This window comes from Rhipicephalus sanguineus, chromosome 5, assembly GCF_013339695.2.
Source record: "Rhipicephalus sanguineus isolate Rsan-2018 chromosome 5, BIME_Rsan_1.4, whole genome shotgun sequence".
Lineage (NCBI taxonomy): Eukaryota > Metazoa > Arthropoda > Arachnida > Ixodida > Ixodidae > Rhipicephalus > Rhipicephalus sanguineus.
The window spans coordinates 8,291,457-8,310,970 of NC_051180.1; the positions used below are offsets into that span (position 1 = coordinate 8,291,457).

The following is a 19,514-nucleotide window of genomic DNA, read 5'->3' on the forward strand; positions in this document are numbered from 1 at the left end:
CGCTGTGGAAACTTGTCTAAAGCAGGCAAATACTGCAGTGTATTATTCCTCACAACTATTGGAAAACGGCGCAACGGCTACCACACGATGCTCCGAAAGATATAGTGGGCAGCAGGATAACGGATAAGGCGACTGCACTGTCGGGCACACGATCATTTTCGGCAACGTAGGCATACTAAAAATATATGATTTCTGCAACGTCGGGTGAAGCGTCAGTGTTCTCCTTTTCAGCCCCCCCCCCCCCCCGACCCTAAAACAGGACGCGCCCTCTCCCTGTTTTAGAAGGAAGGCGGGAAAGAGCCAACAAACGCTGCGATACCGCGGCTGCTACCAGAGATTACTACGTTATAGCTACCGCCATCACAAGCTGGGCAGGACCGCTGGAGCTCATGTGCAGACCAGTTGGTTCATGTTGAAAACTATCGATGTTCGACTGTATGTGATGGTGGTGCGTCAAAGGGTGTTCGAAAAGTGGGCCCTGCTTGCAAGTCTCCGGAGACGACAGCGCGGTCGCACTGCGAGGGCGACGCGTTTTATTCACGACGAGCCCCGCCCCTAATGGCGTGCTCCGTCGTTCGGGGAGGATACGCCCTCCGGCATCACGGTGGCCGCACACGGTCACGTAAACACGCCGGCCAGATTAATGCGGAATCATTACGTGAGGACGAACTGGGGCGACACCATCTGCGGCAACGAGCGTGGCTGACGTGCAACATATGACCAAAACTGAATGTAATCGGTCAAACTTGGAAACTGCGGGAAAAGCCTTATCGGCGACAGCGTCGCTTTGCGTGACATAGGATCGTGTAATACCGGGGGCGTAGCAGTGATCGGCCGGCATGGTGGCGGCACGTGTAGGCCCAACCAGACAAATTTCACAAAAAAATTTCACAAAGCTGACATCGCAGTAACGAAGTCAGCGGCGGAACTGTGGGCATGCACGTTGCCTTTCTATTCAGATAACAACACTCACGGAATGGGGAAACGTGTCTATGGAAGAAGCGTCATAACACGTCGCAGCCATCGTCCCGGCAAAGACCACCGCGTATGCCGGAGTATCGGAAACGATATGCTCACGTGGACAGGCGGCCAAGTTGACTGCGCGGAGCATTACGGCATGGGGCCCCGCAACACTTTTCCCGAGTGATGATCGAATGACTTCGGAGTTTATCGCCTCACGAATCGATTGCCGCAAGCACTTGTTTAGAATCCGTCAAGTACGAGCGATTCGTCGCACGCTTGAGGCGCTTTGAGAGGGAGAATTTACTAGAAGGTCGGCCTGAGCTTGCGCGCTCTGGCCTGCTGCTCTCCTTTCGTACCGACGAGCGTGCTGAAAGCTACACAGGGAAGGATGGCAAAGAAGCGCGCCTCGTGACCACTTTCCTCGAACACGTCGGCTCACTTTCGGAGTGATCACGAGGCGCACGAATGCTCAAATTGACCAATGGCCGTGTTCCTCCGCCTATACATAGTCGGGAAGAGTAAGCGATTTCTAGCAGTCTTTGAAACACAATTGTAAATTCCTTGCTGCGTGCAGTGCTGTAAGTTTGGCTGTCATGTCAACTAAGCGTGCAGCTGCGAGTATTGCCTTACGGACACGTGTTCTGTACTTGGCTAATTTGCGCCATGACTAATTATGGCATAGTGGGCATTTTGCAACTGTATACTTGCAGTATATAGGCATGCATTCCAGGAGAGTTACAAAGGGCCATTTTTTTCGGCGCCGAAAAAATTGCCTAGCATGTGCCAGAAGGTTAATCGTATGAATGGCTAACCACTGCATGTCAAACAGTTTGTCGAGTGCGAAAACAGTGTCCCTGCCGTTGTCGTGTGGAAAGCAGAACGTAGGACAAACTTGACGATGTTTGTACCAAAGATAATATAAGCACAATGTGCCACGCGTATCCACTTGTCGCCAAACAATGCGGAGATTGCCTATCAGAAGAAAATGACAGCGAATCCCGTGAACCAATGCACCCAGACTGCAATGTCATATAGGTAAGCACCGTGATGCCCAGCAAGAGAAATATAGGAAGCACATGTGATTGCAAGAGAGCAGGACATGTGTATGAGCGCACCCTCAGTTGCACTGTCCCAAAAAGAAATCAAGTACCTGGATTGTGAAATTTGACGCATGTCGGTTTTCTGCCAGTACTGTTGTTCCGTCCACGCATGTTTCTGGTACGTTTTTTTTTTTTTTTCTGGCCACCTGTGGGTATATGGAAAGCTTGCTGGTTTGAATAAAATTTCAGTTGTCAGTATGGCGCTCTGTGGTGTCGTCTCGCGCTGTAAATATGGATGCCTCAACACATTGCATTGGTCGAACATGCGAACTTAAACATGCAAGACCATTCGATTTTAATCAGCATACATTTGCTCGTGGCTGTACGCGATACGAAACACACCAAAAGCAAGCGGCCCGTACTTGAGATTAGAGTGCTCTGCCATCATTTAAGTGCTCGGACTTTGCGAAGTTTCATACAGTCAGTTTATTGTGCATTAGCACCAGATTTAATTATAGCCATTCATTCAGCCGGCTGTGCTCTGTACGTATGACTCCCGTACGTTCATCAAGATCCGAGTTTCAGTGGTGTGGGAAGAACGGCGACTCGATCGTTGCCTAGCGCAAAAAGACAGGCGCTGGTCACGTCTTTTTGCTGTAGTCCACGAGTCACCATGCCCAACTACCGCCCAACTTGCCGCTCCTACAAGAATGGCAACTGAGTGGATCATGCCGGGTACCAACAGCAAGGCAGAAGATGCTACAGCTTCCAACTGTTTATCGCGATTCTGACCTCCACGTTCCCCGTCGAGAGAACGCATGGCAATGCCCTATTTCTAGCTGGCGTTAGCCGAGGTCCCTGCGAGCTCTCGTCGGTCGACAGTGCTCTCGCGAACGCGATGAAAAACCCTTGAACAGGGGCTGTCGCTGCAGTCGCGAACAAGAAGAGCACAAGGAGAGACACTGATTTGCGCCAAGTGTGGGGCTCTGCAGCATGGCCTTATTGTCACTCGGGAAGTGGCTTGCAAAGGCTATATAGAGCACAAACGACACGGCGCTCACCAGGCTGAGCGTCCGGCGCATGGCGACTCGGCGCAGCGTCTCCGGCTCTCCGACGGGCATCGTGTTCCCCAACTCACTGAGGGACACCACCTTCCCTCACCGGAGTCGTCGCCCGGGGAGACCGCGAGCGATCTATACCGCCCGCTGCGCCGCCGTTGCCCCCTCCCAAGGTGGCCGGAGGCCCACGCGGGATTCACTTACGTAATGAGACCTTCACATTCCCGGAAACTGAATGGCATATAAGCGGGGGAAAATCGTATCTGACGAACAAAAAAAAAAAAAAAAGTACTAGTTATTAAAATCGACTCTCGGTTCTATACGGCAGAGGCACACTTGAACATTCTGGTAAATTTTTTGTTTTGTTTTGTCGCCTAAAAGAAACTGGCTCATATACCCACGAGGGGGATTGGTCACACTGTCGATTGCTGTATCGCACTACAAAGCGCGTGGCTTCCCAGGACACTTCAGCAGAAACGCACGGGGTAGTTGATATTATGGGAAGCTACGTAGTTTCTGCCACGCAACTAGAATTTTGCCTGCTTAAAATGTGCTGGTGGACTAGTTGGTTCATCACTGATGGCAGAGTACACCCGCGGTGAAAGGACACGAAACAAAAGGACAGCACAGCCATTTTGTTGAAGTTCAGCGCTCGTGTTGTCCTATTGTTTCGTGTTCGTCTTTTCGCCCGGTGTGCGCTGCCATACGCCACATAGAATTTTACCAGTCTATGCTGTGACCAGGAGTCGATTCCAAGAACCTGTTTTAACAGCGGTGCAGAGCAAACAGAAAACTGTGATAATCGTGAACCGGCACGAACTCTCCTCTTCTTCATCTTCTTCCTCGCTCCCAGAACACGTGCGCCAATTTGTCCGGTGTGGGATGCAATATCTCTGCTGGGCGAGTACAGAGAGTGAGAAAGAAAGATAGGAAAGAGAAAGGGAAGAAGATAGAAAGACAGAGAAAGATACAGAAACAGACAAAAGAAACAGAAAAAAAAAAAGAGAGAGCAAGACTAGAAAGAGATAGAAAAAATATATAGAGAGAAAGAAAGAGCAAGCGAGAAATAAACAGAGAAAGAAAGAAAGAAACGAAAGAGACAAAGACGGAAATAGAAAGAGAGACAAAAAAGAGATAAAAAAACAGAGAATGAGAAACAAGGACGGCCACCCAACTTCCTTCAGGCTTGGCGCAACTAGTGCGAAGCTGTCTTCGGGATACCCCACAGCAGAGGTTGTTCGTCTAGGCCCATATTTTTGGTTTTTTATGAACGCGTACAAGAGTGGAGATCAGTGTCTGAAAGTTTTAACCAATGCATCGAAGGATGGATGCTATGAGCGCCCCCTTTTAACGGGGAGGTGACGTGCGCGCCACAAGGCTCGAAAAAAAAAAATTTTTTATTATTATCTTCTAATTCGCCTAATGCTTTACCGAACTCAATTGAAAAGTTCTTCCTTTACAAAGAAAGCTCATAAACTGACAGCCCAACCTAATGAAAGAAGGGAACGTTTGAAGGCTCGCTTCTTTGTTCGACACAAGCATAATGAAAGCCAAATTGTACTGTTTTAAGTGGGTTGTAGTAATTGCGATACAGATGTGGAGAAAGTAAAGTGGACGAAAAGACAACTTGCCGCCGGCAGGGACCTTCGGATAACGCGCCCGATGCTCTACCAGTTCAGCTACGGCGGCGGTCGTCCTCTCGTCTACTTTTATCGGGTATTTATGTGCATGCAAACCTGGAAGTGTTAGTCAACGCCTCTCGTAGCGGGTTCGGTCCCTTCCGGCAAAAAGCTGCCTTTTCTTCCATTTTATTTTCTCCACAAATACATCATAATTATTATAATACACTTTAAACAGTACAATTAACGTCCCTTCATTACCTGTTGGTTTCCAACCTCCAACTAGTTATTTTTGTCATTTCTCCCTACCTTTCCGCCACCAATCTTCCAGGCGTCTTTTACTTATTTCTATCGTGGACCTGTATAAATTTCCAGTGCTGGCTTCTGCCGTGCTGTCCCTAAAACCCAAGGCTTCATGTGGGCTATAGTGCCCAACCATGCACACGGGTGGACATGATTGCATCCGTAAGGGAAGTTAGCCAGCGCCACTCGAGGTCATGACGGCGGATGTATGGAACAAATCCTTTCAAACATTTATAGACGGATACAACTTTAGAAGTCCGCGGCATTTCCTCCTCAAAGGCGGATGCACACAAGCCAATGAGTGCGCCCTCCAGAGTGACGTCATGAGCCTGACTGTCGGTGATCGCCTTCGGAGAACACTGCCGAGTGCATGAGCGGGACTATTTCTTTCGCCCCGGAGGCGATCGGCTGCCGCGCTTCGTTCACCTGGGCGGGGCCTCTCCGGTCTCCACAGGAAAGAAAAAAACGCCGCCATGCTGGGCTCCACGCGGGAGTACAAAGGCTGACGTCACAGCCTCGGCAGTGCATTTTTGGGGGGGTCACGCCTATTTAGCGCAGCCCAGAGAGGATTATGGCGGCGTCCAGGGAGACAGTGCGGCAGCTGACTACGAGTATTTAGTGGTAAGAAGCTTGCGCCTAGAAGTTCACGTATAGGTATGTACGTGGCGCCATAGATCAAAAGGGCGCCCACCGCCACGACCATGATTGGCGCTGGCTCAACACTTCTCGCGTACGGAATAGCTGTCACCACGACCCACGCTTTCTTTCGCGCAGCAATTACTACGTAGTGGCCGCCGCAATGTGGACATGATGCGGAAGCGAGTGTGGATCGCAGCGGTACAAGGCTTTTCTTTTGTTTCGCCGTTTTCTTTAGTTTATACCATCTCTATAATTATTAAAACCACGAATACTTTTACCCTATGCTTTCCTTTACAGGATGTGACCAACGAAAAACGAGTCCCTAGTTCTCCTGCCCCTTTTCCCGACAGGAAAGTAGCAAGCGCAGCGTGTTACTTACAGGTTCACAAAGAATAATCATATTAACGTTATGGAGCCTATGGAATGGGGCAGTTCAGATGAGACAGGTAATGATACTCAAGGAGCAATTCCAACAACGACAGCGGTCACTCAAATTTCCCGTATTCGACGCAGCAGCCATTCCGAAAGCATATACCAGAGCGCAGTCCCAGAAAAGGAAACCGAGGCTGCGTGTCCTCGGCGCACCCACGGCACTCAGTATCCCAGGTGACGGAACGGCAGCAAGTTTCACCCGGCCATATATGGCCGGGTGAAAGTTTGCTGCCGGCGACGCGCAAACCTTAGCTAATGCAGGCGACTGCGCCACCCCACAACCAGAGGGATTTGCGCTAAAGGCTGCACTTAAATGAGATTAGGGTCATTCTGCACCACACCGGGAAGAGCGCTACTTACCGCGTCGACGCGAATACAGTAGCAGACTCCAACGACTGCGTTACGACCAAAATCTATGCACTATATATCTCACTGTAATTCCAAATCGTTATAACAAAAAGTCTGTTCTAGAACCAGTGTTGGCGGTAACCTGTTACAAGTAACGGCGTTACCGGTAACGCGTTACTTTTTTCGGTAATTTAGTAACGTACTCGTTACAATTTCAGAACTGTAACGGGAAACGTACTTACGTGAACGTTTTTCCGTGACGTGTGGTGTCACGTTACTCGTTACTTTTTCATCCTGTAGGTGCCGTTTTCCCAGAGCTCGCCCCGACGAATGATTTTGTCGCAGCGTCGGACCGCTGTCGGCCTGCCAGGCATTGACCAAGGAAGCGCGGGCGGATTCGCTTTTGTTTGTGGAAACTGTGGGGACCAATTTCATAAGAGGGCCATCGCCACACAAAGCTTGAAGAAAGCCGCGTAATTCGCCATGGGAAACTGTACGGACACGCTTCTCGTGGAAGTGGACGTAGCAAGCAGGTGGACCTGCTGGCACTTGCGCCTTTTCGTGCCCTCCCGAAGAGAAAGAACAAGGGCTGGTTTACTCCATACCACGTGCTGATCGTGAAACGTCGTACGGGGGGGGGGGGGCTTCACCGAGAGGCTGCGACAACATGAAAACGACGTCCGCAAGTTCGAGTGACAAATGAGTACGCTGGCTGAGCACAGCATGGTGAACCACCACCGCATCGAATTCGACTTAAGCGGCTTTTTGTGGAATTCTGGCCTATCCACAGGCGACAGCCGGTAACGTCAACCGGTCTACAGGTGCGCTGCCGATCGAGTCTGCCTTATCGTGGAGAATAGGCGTCACTCCGCGGCTGGAAGAAAACCCTGAAAAAGGATGCGAGTGGAACGCGAAACGTCGATTTTTTATTGTAACGCAAAAAATAATAATAATAAAATAAAAATCTTTTTACTCACTACCTTGGTTGGCGTCCCTCCGTTTCATCCAAAGCCCGTTAATATTGCCGTCACACGAACAGCCTTAACCACGGTTAAGCTAACTACGGTTACGACTAACCACGGTTAAAGGTTAACACGGCAGACATAACCGCAGTTAGTCGCCTAACCGTGGTTATTGCAAACGGGTGATTCCACGAGAGATCGACACGGATCCGAAAATAAATATTTTAGATTTGATTGAGTATTTTATATTTTATGCACGTACCACCCAGTAGCCCGAAAAGGAACTTAATTTTCTATTAACTGCATAATTTACGAGGGAAAAAATATCGAACATATTCAATACGGAGAGACAAATTTCATTACCTGTCGTTCTCGAAAGTTCACGACGTTGTAAAACACAAATGTTACCGTTACAAAGAAGATATTTTTTGTATGAGGGGCACGAGTACGTCCTGGAGGGGCACGAGTACGTCCTGAGCGGGCGAACAGGGCATCCGACGCTCCGTCGCCGACGTGCATCGTGCCTCTAGCCGATCGTAGTCCCGTCCCTGAACTCTTGTGACCGGCTCCCAACCCATCTTTCCTATCTCTTTCTTCTCCGTCGCTGCGCCCTTACTACTATCCTTTTTCTTTCTACTTTTCTTTTTATCCCCATCCCCCCACCCCTACAAGGCACTGCGCCGTGTCGCCTCAAGGCAGACAGAAATTAGGTGCCTTTTTCCTTTCCTCAATAACTACTGAAGATGTCGAAGGTGTTGCTCGCAGGATTTCATGAAGAACGGTCGCATCGTCCGCGACGCCCTGGATCTCTTCTCGTGCCTCTCGCTGATCGACGCCCCATGACGGCTGCCTCGACCGCCATGCCGTGCGCCTCTCATCGACGGGGCCTCCGCCGCCTCGTCACCGACGTGCATCCTGCCCCTGGCTGAATCGTGGTCCCGTCCCTGAACTCTTGTGACCGGCTCCCACCCCATCTTTCCTATCTCTTTCTTCTCCGTCGCTGTGCCCTTACTTCTATCCTTTTTCTTTCTACTTTTCTTTTTATCCCCATCCCCCCACCCCTACAGGGCGCTTAGCCGTGTAGACAGAAATTAGCGTCCTTTTCCTTTTCCTCAACAACCACTATATATATGTCGAAGGCGAAGTGTGTGCAGGTGCTATGCAGTGCGAGGAATATACGCGCGACAAATGCGTGGCCGAAACCGCATCACCGCAGGGCCAAAAAAACAAGGCGCAGTTTCGTAGCGGTGGGTGGGAACAGGAACTGACGTTAATTTGACAACTGTTTGTTGAGGCCTGGTTTAGACCAGAAGTGTTGAAAGGCGGGCTAGTTGGTATAGGTTTATACTGCAATATTGGCAGCGCAAACTAACGGGACACACAAGGGGAACACAAACAAGCGCAGATAGTTTAGACCCGTTTAGACGGTTTAGACCAATCGACGAGCTCAGTGCTACGTCATCTCGCCGATCGCCGAGTTTGCGTCACTGCGCGTACGAGGAGGATTGGTCAGGCGTAGGAAAGAAGCGCGGTAATTGTTTTTCGAAATGAAGGGTCTGTGCGGCGCGCAGCGCTGTAATATTCGGAAAACGTGATCGCCGCGGGAGCTTGTTTGGGGAGTGTAAAAAAAAGTCGCAGCCTGTTTACGGGCCCTTTAAATCAGCATTTTGGGTATATTCGTTGTCTAGGGTTAGATGTTTTATGTGAAACATAAATTTCAGATTTAAAATATTCTTACTGTGGGTTCGTACAACAAACATACATTCATTAAAATTTATGATTGCGGAGTAACGGCAGAGGTAACGTCCGTTACTTTTTTTCCGGTAACGGTAACGCGTTACATTTTTTGTAGGTAACGTAGGGCGGTAACGCGCTCCTTTTTTTTATATAGTGTAACGAGTAACGTATTTAGTTACTTTTTTTATAGCAACGCCTACAACACTGCCTAGAACCAAAGAAGTAGACACTTGGACCGGCAACCGAACCAATCTCGTCGTTTCACACGTGCGTCTCGCTCGCTGTATTGCCTGCGAGTGGGCTTCGACTGCACAGCCGCGCCCTGCTTTCGAGCATCCGAGAGTCGGGAAGAAACCGGTAGACGCTTGTAGCTGCGTCAGTACGGCACCCAACGGGAGCGCGCAAGGAAACGCGCCGCTGTCCGATGCACGTACAACCAACCCCGGCGAGAGGCTTCCTTTTCACCCAGCCACGGCGTCCCTTATCGGCGGCCGACCCGATCAATGGCGCACGTCACGGCTATACACAGAGGAGGAGGCCGCCGCCGGTGCTTGCGCAATCCAACCGCGCCGCAAGGCCTCTTTCCACTCCCCGAAATGCACAGCAGACGGGAGGACGGGCGAGACTGCACATTTACCGCCTTGTTTTCTGTCTACGGCCATTACATGCCTGATAGAAGGCCCCCTAATGAACTACGAAGGGAGAACCAACCGAAGGATAGGAGAAAATAAATAAATAACGAGGTCAGCTAAGCCTAACCCCGCGCCCTTTTTCTTCTCGTACAAACTCGGCTCCGCCTGTTCATCTCTTTTCCATTACAACGGCATTTCACACACGACCTGGCGGTCCACTGCAAAACGATGGCAGGGTGGGAGGTCATGATTCAGTGCAATGAAGCTAGCCAGTATTCCACGAGACGTTTCCTTTGCCATAATAAGCTCGCTGGGAGGACGCCATACAGAGAAAGAGCGCAAAGTTTGTCCAGTTTGCTGCGCTACTAGTGGGGACGGTGATGCAAAAATTTAGGCAATTGAGATGAAGAAAACAATGTTTCTCTTAGCGATTTCAATGTACCAAAAGGAGCAAGAATAACAGAGAGCTGAGCTAGTTGTTAAGTACTCAAAACACACAGGGCGTGCAAACACGGACACAAGAAAGAAGGTTCGGCCGGCACCCTATACATGTCTAAGGGACCAAGCTTTCGTTATGTCAGTTCTGGAATTAGCCTGTACCGGATAACTAGAACTTGGATGGGCATTTTATGTGTGCACTGTCGTAATAGTGACCAGCAGCAGCGTTTGACTTGGCAGTGCTTAAAGGGGTATGGTAGGGTAAATGGGTCGTCTTGGTTTCAGTTTTATATCTCAGGAACTGCAGCATATTTTATAGTGAAATTGTGCATGTTCAATAAGAAAGCGCTTGGCTTTCACTTTGTGTAATTTTTACTCTGTAGTTTTTCTTACTTTCTGTGCTTGTGTACCAAATTTTAAGACTGGGGTGTAAAATTAATTGTGCCTTTTCACAGAAACAAAAAGCAGTGTGACCGTGAAATTTTGCACGCTATAACTACACATAGTAGTAGAATTCATGACTAGCTAAAAGAACGGGTTCCCACATTTATCTCAAGAAAAATAATATTGCCCTCACTTGCCACAAGCTGTAAGAGAGACTTTCCAATTAATATTCTTTTTTCCCTTGAATATAACTCAAAGCTTTTCAAAAGTTATAGGTTCAGACTGTTTGGAAGGTATTTAAATATAATCTGAGAAAATTTGAGCACAATTGGTCAGACAACTTTCCAGAAAAGGTACATCAAGTCTGGATAATTAAAAAAAACTGGCCGTGGGAAAAGTGTGCTTCTATGTTTAAAAACATGCACCGAAAGTGGTCACAACATAAAGCAATGACTGCGCTATAAAAGCATCCCCGGTGAGAAAATTAGCAATAATAAGTGATGGAGATGGCAGGAAATTAATATATTTACCCATCTAGCCATATACTTATTATAGAAATATACGTATACGCTGAAACAATGATGAAAAAAAACATGCCAGAAAAGCCTTGCATCCATCAGGAGTTAAATGTAAACATTTCGACAGAAATCTGTCTGGCTGGGTGGAATATTTAGGAGGTTGATATGGCTCGGTTTTTGGCGCCATTTTTAAATGGCTTCGAGTGCTCCTACACGCTCTCCACTGCATAGTTTTGCTCTCAGAGTGTGTTTGTTATTTCGATTCACCCCACCATACCATACCCCCTTAATGGAACAGTGAATGCATTAAAGGGGCCCTGCAACACTTTTTGAACATGGTCAGCAAATGCTACCTATAGGTAGTCGAGGGTCGTGCGAACATGTGAGCCAAGCATTATAGCGCAGCACACGGCATGGAATTTGCAATTAACTTTCAAAGTCAGCTAGAAAACGCTCCCTCATCTCTCGACAAATGATGCCAATGACTCCAACCCGAGTGCGTGATAGGCATGTGGACATGGCCACAGGCTGATTTGAGCATTGCGAGCTGCAGTTACCGCAGCCACCGCAACGTGCTCAAGGTCGTGACGTGCGGACGTAGCTTCCTGCCCCCTCGTCATTCCTCCCTGTGCAGCTTTCAGCGCACTCGCTGGGACGAAAGGAGAGAGAACGCGCTTAAAGCGTGCGACAAATCCTGTAACTCCACTCCAGATTACGGATGTCCTGTCTTGATCACTAAGTTCGTTAACATGTACAAAAGTTCATAACATCAATGGAGCTACTGGGACATCTGTTGTGTTAGCTAGGTATTCATCCTCAGTTCTTCCATTTTACTTCGTTCGGCCTCTGGCAAACTGTTCATCCGAACTACAAAGGTGATGTCGTATGACACTTCTGTGTTTTTACGAGTAGCGATCTGCTGAAGCAGAGGAAATAGCAAAGAATTCTTCAAGTTCTTTTTTTTTTTCCTTCCTCATGTTGACAATTCAATCCCTGAGTATTTTTACAGCGAAGGTGTACACCTCTCGTGGGTCTGAAAATTTCGTGGCATCGGCACAAAACTCCTATAGCGCGTATGTGCCACAGAAATTTGGCAAATACCACTACTCATCACAGACGCTCGCGTGCTCCTCTGCTAGCAGATGCGCACGCTCCCAGCATTTTCACCTTGAATGCTGAGAAAGGGAATTCGGAGAGGTGGACAGACGAGCCGACAAACGCAGCGTAGCAAAGGAAAGAGCAAAACGAGCAAACGCGTGTAACACCACTAGCATTCGCTGTAGACTCGTGCACAACTGCAACGCCACAACTGAATTTCGACCTCTGGGTGTTTTAGGGGCCCTTTACAATTGAAGGCAAACGGCATATCTTTCTTTGCAATCAGGCATACAGCATAGAGCTCAGTATTCTTTTCAATAAAGAAAACCACAAAACAAGCATCAAAACCGCATGATAGCCTGTGAATAGGAACACGCTTCCACGCGTTCCCAGTAAAGATTAGGTTGCAGCTGCTTTGCACTTCACATGAGGGCTTCGAATGACGTCAAACGGCCCTTCCTTCTCCTTGCATGTGTTTACCGCTTTCTTTCATACATAAAAGGAAGACCTGTCTACCAACTCATTTAGTTCATTCTAACATTCTAAGTATTTAGGAACAGAACTTCAGCGCAAATGAAGACAGACCACGAAGACAAGAAAGACGACGATTGGCGCTCCTTGTCGCGCCAGTCCTTGTCTTTCTTGTCTTCGTGGTCTGTCTTCATTTGCGCTGAAGTTCTGTTCCTAAATGCTATGTACCAACTAGGCCCAACAAAAGTTTTACTAATATTCTAAGACTGTCATGGGTAGAGCACGGAAATTAAAGACGCCAGAAGAACAGCGTGAATACAATGCTCTACGAAAGGAACAAATTTGTCTTCCTGAAAATGGTCGCAGAACCAATCGCAGTCTACCACAGCGACCACAAAGCGATTATCACTACCATTACTCTAAAGTAATAATTAGAGACCGGATTATAGGCAAATGCCTATTTTGTTCCTTGCGCTCCTATCGTGCCATTTTAATATATGAGCATGAATTAGATGTTAAGAAGGGCTTTTATAGTGTTTTTATAGTGCCTATAAATGCCTATTTTTGGCGTTCATGCCTAAACGCTTACAAATGCCTATAAATGCATATTTTCAAAATTGGCGCTTATATGAACACTATTTAGCCTCAAGTTTCACTCTCGGGTGCAGTTTGAGATCGTTATTAAGGTTACCGTGCAACATTGACTGTTCGGAACTATGGGGTTCGACCTAGTGCTCTAGTTCCACCAACTCTCGGAAACAACCGCTAGCAGCAGTGAAGTAGGACACGCCGGCGAGAATTAGACGCCACGCTGACATGGCGCGAGCGGTTGGTGAAAGCGAAGACGGGGAGAGCTGTCAGCGGAAAGGAGAGTGAAGAGCAAAAGGACAAAGAAAAATATTATGTGCGCGCGGCTTTTGTTTTGTTTGAAATTTACGTTGTAAGGTGTTTGCTGCAGTGTCGTAGCCAGAAATATTTGTCGGAAGGGGGAGGGGGGGTTCAACCATACTTCCATGCTTTATGTATGTTCGTGCGTGTGTTTGCATGTATGCGTGTACAGTCGCCGACCGTTTATTCGGACATGCCCGTTTATTCGGACATCTTCGTGGCACCGCCACTCGCCCCATTGAACCTAATGTAAACTCACGACCGAAAATTCGGACGCCCCGCTGTGCGCAGTTCGATTATTCGGACTCCGTTTGACTGACCGGATGCGTCGCCGTACGCCATGACACGCTGACAGCGACGTTAACAATACGTTTGCTAGTGCTAGATTGCCAGCACTGATATGCTGCACTAGCTATGGATGGACGTCGGGCCATTGTCAAAATGCACGCAGAAATCGCCATTGCCGATCTCGAAGGCTATGTTTGGCGACACGTTTTTTTTTTTTTTTTGTTTTAGACAGTCGAGCGGCCAAGCCAAGCCACCTACGGAGTCTGTTCGCTGTGGCGTTTGGCGTGTGTCAGCATGTCAGTGGTGTCAGTTTGCTTCTGCGGCTAGGCCTGGTTCGTCTTGTTCTCTGTGTTCTCGTCTCTTGCGTGTTCCGTGGCGTGCTGAAATGGCTCCGGCGCCACCCGTTGCTGCGCCGTCGGGAGTGAAGAAACGCGGCCAACGTGGGAGCTACAAGACGCTCACGATGGCGAAGAAAGCGGAGATAATTCGCCAGGTAGAAGGCGGCCGACCTCAGTCTGAAGTTGCTCGGGAATTTTCCGTTTCCAAGCAAACCGTCTCGGACTACCTCAAGCAGAAGGCTAAGATCCTGGAGGCAGCTGAGAAAGCGTCTGCGGGTACGCAGAAAAATTTCCGGGACGGCAGCCACCCGCAGCTTGAAGAGGCGCTGAACATGTGGTTGAGTGCCACGGTGGCTAGGAAAATACCCGTGTCTGGCGATCTGCTCAGACAGAAAGCAGAGACGCTCGCCCTGCGCATGGGTATTACCGGCTGCAGGTTCACTGACGGCTGGTTGCGCAACTTTAAGAAAAGGTACGACCTGGCCTTCAAGCGAATGTGCGGCGAGAGTGGTTCCGTCGACCAAACGCTCGTGACCAACTACCGCGCCGACAAGCTGTGCGCACTGCTGCGCCAGTATCAACGAGAAAACGTCTTTAATTGTGACGAGACTGGACTTTTCTATAAGATGCTGCCCGACAAGACGTTAGCTTTGTCTGGCGAACCCTGTCATGGGGGGAAGCATAGCAAGGAGCGTCTAACAGTTGTTGTAGGAGGCAACATGACGGGGACGGAGAAACTTCCGCTCCTCGTAATAGGGAAATCAAAGAATCCGAGATGTTTTAAAGGCGTCAAATCACTCCCTGTGTGGTATGAAGCAAATTCAAAGGCGTGGATTACGCAAAACCTCTTCGAGCAGTACCTCCGCAAGCTCGACCGCCGGTACGAACAGCAAAATCGCAAGGTGCTGATGTTCGTCGACAACTGCGGTGCCCATGGGCATATCGACAACTTGAAAGCTATGACAGTTGAGTTTTTGCTGCCTAACACGACAAGCGTGTTGCAGCCCATGGACCAGGGCGTGATCAAAAACTTGAAAGTTCATTACCAGTCGCGCCTCCTGAATCGTATGCTGTTATGCGTCGACAGTAACAAAAACTACGTCGTTGATGTTCTGACGGCCATCAGCATGTTGTCCGATGCCTGGAAGTCAGTGACTCAGGAAACGATCCACAACTGCTTCCGCCACGCAGGATTTATGACTGGGATTGAGGACAGTGCTACAGGCCAGAACCCCGCGGTTGAGAGTCCGCCTACCGCAGCAGCGGACATTTTGGACGACCTCCGTGCTAGCGGGGTCGATGTGGGGGCGGGTACGTTTGAAGAGTTCGCGAACATCGACAGTGCCGTTTTGCCTTGCGCAGAGTTGGACGATGATGAGATCGTCCGTCAGGTCTGCGAGCCGGCGCTGGCGGACAGTGACTCCGACGATGACGCGCCGCCCGCACCACAACCATCAAATGCGGACTTGGCGCAGGCCATATCGATGCTGTTGTCTGTCTACAGCGACGGCCAGACACTCGCAGAGGTACAGGCCGACGTGGTCGCGCGTAAGCGTGCGTGTGTGCAGACGCGCATAGACAGTTTTTTCGGGCGATCGGGCCAATAAAAGTGCTTTTTTTCGAGTGAATCCGTTTTTTCGGACTCCCGATTATTCGGACTTTTCGGCGGTTCCCGTCGAGTCCGAATAAACGGTCGGCGACTGTATATATACACATGCAAAACAGAAGTTTCGAGGGGGGGGGGGGGGGTCAGCACGCCGGAACCCCCCCACCTGGCTACGCCAGTGGTTCACTGCCAGGGAAAACATTGGTTCTATGCGATTTGACCCGACCAATACGGGGAATCCCTGCCTTCTGGAATTTAGCGATCTGGCTATCTGCTCCAGCCCTGCCCTTCTTAGTCATGCCGAAAAGACGGCCGGGAGTGTGTTCATTCGACAGTGGACACTTGCCTCACCGTGCAGAACACAGAAGAGGCCGTGTTCTGCGAACCGTGCGGGACAAAGCACAACTGCACGGTTATGTTCAACTGTTGGCGTCATTTGCCATCTTAAGCAATAACGTTTTTGTTGACCTGCCGTAGACAGAGGTCGCGCACGTCTTCGTTTGATGTTATTTGTATTTATGTGAAAGTTTATTGTGCCTATATTTACGATATTGCAGGCCCATGGTTGTTTTGCTTGCTTATTTTTGACGCTTAAAACGAGCTTTTTTATTGCCTAAAAATCTGGCCTCTAGTAATAATAAAACATACCACCCCATCGGCATGTCTGGTGTTTGATGCAGCTTCATTGGACATTTATGTTCGCAGGGCGGGATGGTGGCCAATATTTTTGATAGCCTAGAGTCATCAAGCTTCTTCTGTTTTTGAGCTCTAATATGGATTGAATTGGATACGAATTGGACTTATGCCAACTAAAGCAGCCACTCAGTGAATATCCACTGTTTATGTAGTCAGTCAACGTCTTTGTGCATATGAAAAAAGCAATGAAAACATTGTGTCAGAGCCAATCACCGAGTGTCAGCAGCATGGTCAGTAGCTTTTGATAGTATTTGTTACTTTTGGTATCTGGCTCACATGCAGCATTTTTTTGAGAACAGCAGATCACAAAGGCAGCTATCAACAGAGCATCCACAGCTTCACTTTCTGTGCTGCTCAGCTGAGAGAGATCGAGGAGAAAAAAGCAGCACAAATGCTGGAGGCAGCGAGAAAGAAAGTAGGACAAGGCAGACTGACAGGTGGGCAAACAAATCATAAGACAAGGGGTGAAGAAAACTGCGTAAACATGGGAGGGCAGCTATCATGAAGTGCCAATACGCGTATTTGGCTCCACTCGTGGTGCAGACACCAATGAGCTGTGGAAGGGACAGCCTTGGCCAGCTCCAAACTCGAGGATTAGTAAAGCAGTACCGATACAATTTTGAAGCATAGCAAAAGGGATATTTCTCATTTCCTTGCACTGTCAATGCATAATTCAGCAATGTAAAGCCAGCATGGCACATAAAATGTGACAGTCAGTGTTCGCTTGCCTTGAAGTTTGTCTGCTGAATGCATTTCTCTCTTACTATTTCCCTTGCCTTTAGTTGCAGCCGCTTAACACTGACAGCGAGATATGTAGCTCATTACTCTCAAATGAAGTCAGTCAGATTACGTTCAAATTCAGGAAACAGTCAACTGTTCGGTCCCCCGAAAGCTTCTTCTCACATAGCTTTGCACACAAAGAGGGCTTCCTTCTGCTTGCTCCAACTGTGAATGCTGCATTCGTTCACACCGAACTGCCACTCTGCAACACAGCTGCCAGAGGTTTCGGCAGCTACAATCACTTTTCTTAAGTAGCTGAACAGTGATTTTGCGGTGCTGACATGGTGTACGTGTCAAAAGCGTAGAAAGGGAGGTAACTATTTTGCAGAATTATGGTTGTCAAAAGTGAATACCAGCTGACAATGACAATTTCACGGTGATAAGAAAGGTTGAAATTCCTAGAATAAAGCCTTTATCAGGTGGTGCTCATGTCTGACTTATTTTGACTCAACAAATTCGGCACGCCAGCCCTCCCTTCTCCCCCACTTGCCCTATCCACCTCTTGTTTGGACTGGAGGAGAGGGTATGAAACATGCACGTACAGGTGCTAAAGTAGACAGCTGCAGCGTTCAAGAAGACAAGTCTGCTTGCCGAAATGTTTTTGCTGCGGCGACACACTGTGTTCGCGAATTTTTCGTCTCTTCAACCTTCCATCTCCCCCTGAACCTCTGCCTTTTTTGGATATAGAATTTCTAGAATTATTCGGTACTGAGCAGCAGTGGTTTTCATCTCGGGTGCGGCGCTACTACCCACCTATTCACTTACTTGAGTCGAAAGGGAGTGTCGAGGGGAGGGACACCTAGACTACACTGCAGTGTACCAAGGACACCGATTCCTCCTCCCACAATTTTTACACCCCAGACAATATATAAGCACTCACTCTTTGGCGAAAGCTCTCCGAGCGCCCAACAGCAGTGGCAGAGTTCTTGCGGGCCGCCCTGCACAACAAAAGTGTCCATCTTTCCATTACCAAGTGTAATGGCAATGGGGCTTCAAAACATTTTTGTAAGAGGTGTAGTAAGTACAGCAGATACCGGATATATCGAACTCGGATATATCGAATTATTGGCTATATCCAACAGTTGAGAAATCCCCTTGAATTTCCCATGCAAAAGTATGGGACTGGTGCACACGTATATCGAACGCTGCGCAGCGTCGAAGCCCAGAAAGTGCATTTTTCCTAACAAGTACTGATCATTTTTCGGCATCGTTCTAACAAGTTCCGATCCCTCGTCGCATGCAGGTGACGAAAAGGCGGTGTCATTCCATGGTGTTATCTAGCTCGTTGCGCAGCGCCTGTCAGTGCTCCTGTCTTTTGATGCGCGATTCGCAGCTTTTAACGCGCGGGCATAGTGTTTTTCAAAAAGGCTGATTGCCGGGGGCACCAAAATGAGATAGCGAAGTGACTCGGCAGCCTCGTTGTAATGTTTGCATTCCCTTCCTTGTTTGTTCGCGCACGATGGCATGCAGGGCCGAAAAGCACGGCCTTCAAGATGCGCAACCTCATGACGTATTTTTGGTAGAGCTGTGCGAATAGCTAAATTTTGGGTGCGAAGCGAATTCGAATATTGACGTGTAAGTGCGAATCGAATCGAATATTTTTCGAATATTTCTAGAATATTTTTCGAATACTTCGAAGCGAAATTGCAGAAAAAAAAAAGTTAGAGAGGATTCCTAAGCATACTCTTATGAGATAGCAACATGAAAGTGTTTCTTTTCGCTAGGTTGATGAAGCACTGGCGGGGTGGTGTTTCATAGTTGTCTTATCAAGAATGAGGCAATGTAGAGGCCGAATTCAATTTATATAAATGATTTGGTGCAGCCAAAGCGTTGCCGACAACACTTTACACGTGATAGGCAAAGATGCGACTTCCTCAGCCTCTCCTCCTCTCTCAACTTCTGTGGAAGCCCAACTGATGTGGCGGAGAAGGGTGTGCTCCCTTCAAGTCCACAGTTCCAAATCTGCCTCGTAGACATCGATATATAAGAACATCTGAAATTTTGGATGCTAAAAAGCTTTGGCTTCCGATTTTTCAGACTTCCTGCCCAAATTTAAGGTCCAAAACAGCATTAATTGAGCCCCCACCTCTGCCACATCTTTCATCTCCATGTTGGAACCAGCATTTTTGAGTTCAGGCCCGTAGCCAGGAGGGGGGCGGGGGGGGGGGGGGGGCTCTCCCCCTGAAATATTGGTGAGCTATGTGTTTTTAACAAAAATAAATAATAAAAATGGGTGTTATCAAGGTATTCAGCAAGTGCCCCCCCCCCCCCCGGCG

General features: G+C 48.5%; 1 protein-coding gene across 1 annotated transcript in view; it reads right to left on the reverse strand.

Moving 5' to 3' along the window:
* The window catches only part of LOC119393089 (rho guanine nucleotide exchange factor 11-like), a 180,554-nt gene that overhangs the window by 75,654 nt on the left and 85,386 nt on the right, over positions 1–19,514 (reverse strand). Inside the window, exon 15 of the mRNA XM_037659911.2 lies at positions 18,119–18,176. Within this exon, the coding sequence (XP_037515839.2) occupies positions 18,119–18,176 (58 nt within the window). The remainder of the gene's footprint in view (positions 1–18,118; positions 18,177–19,514) is intronic.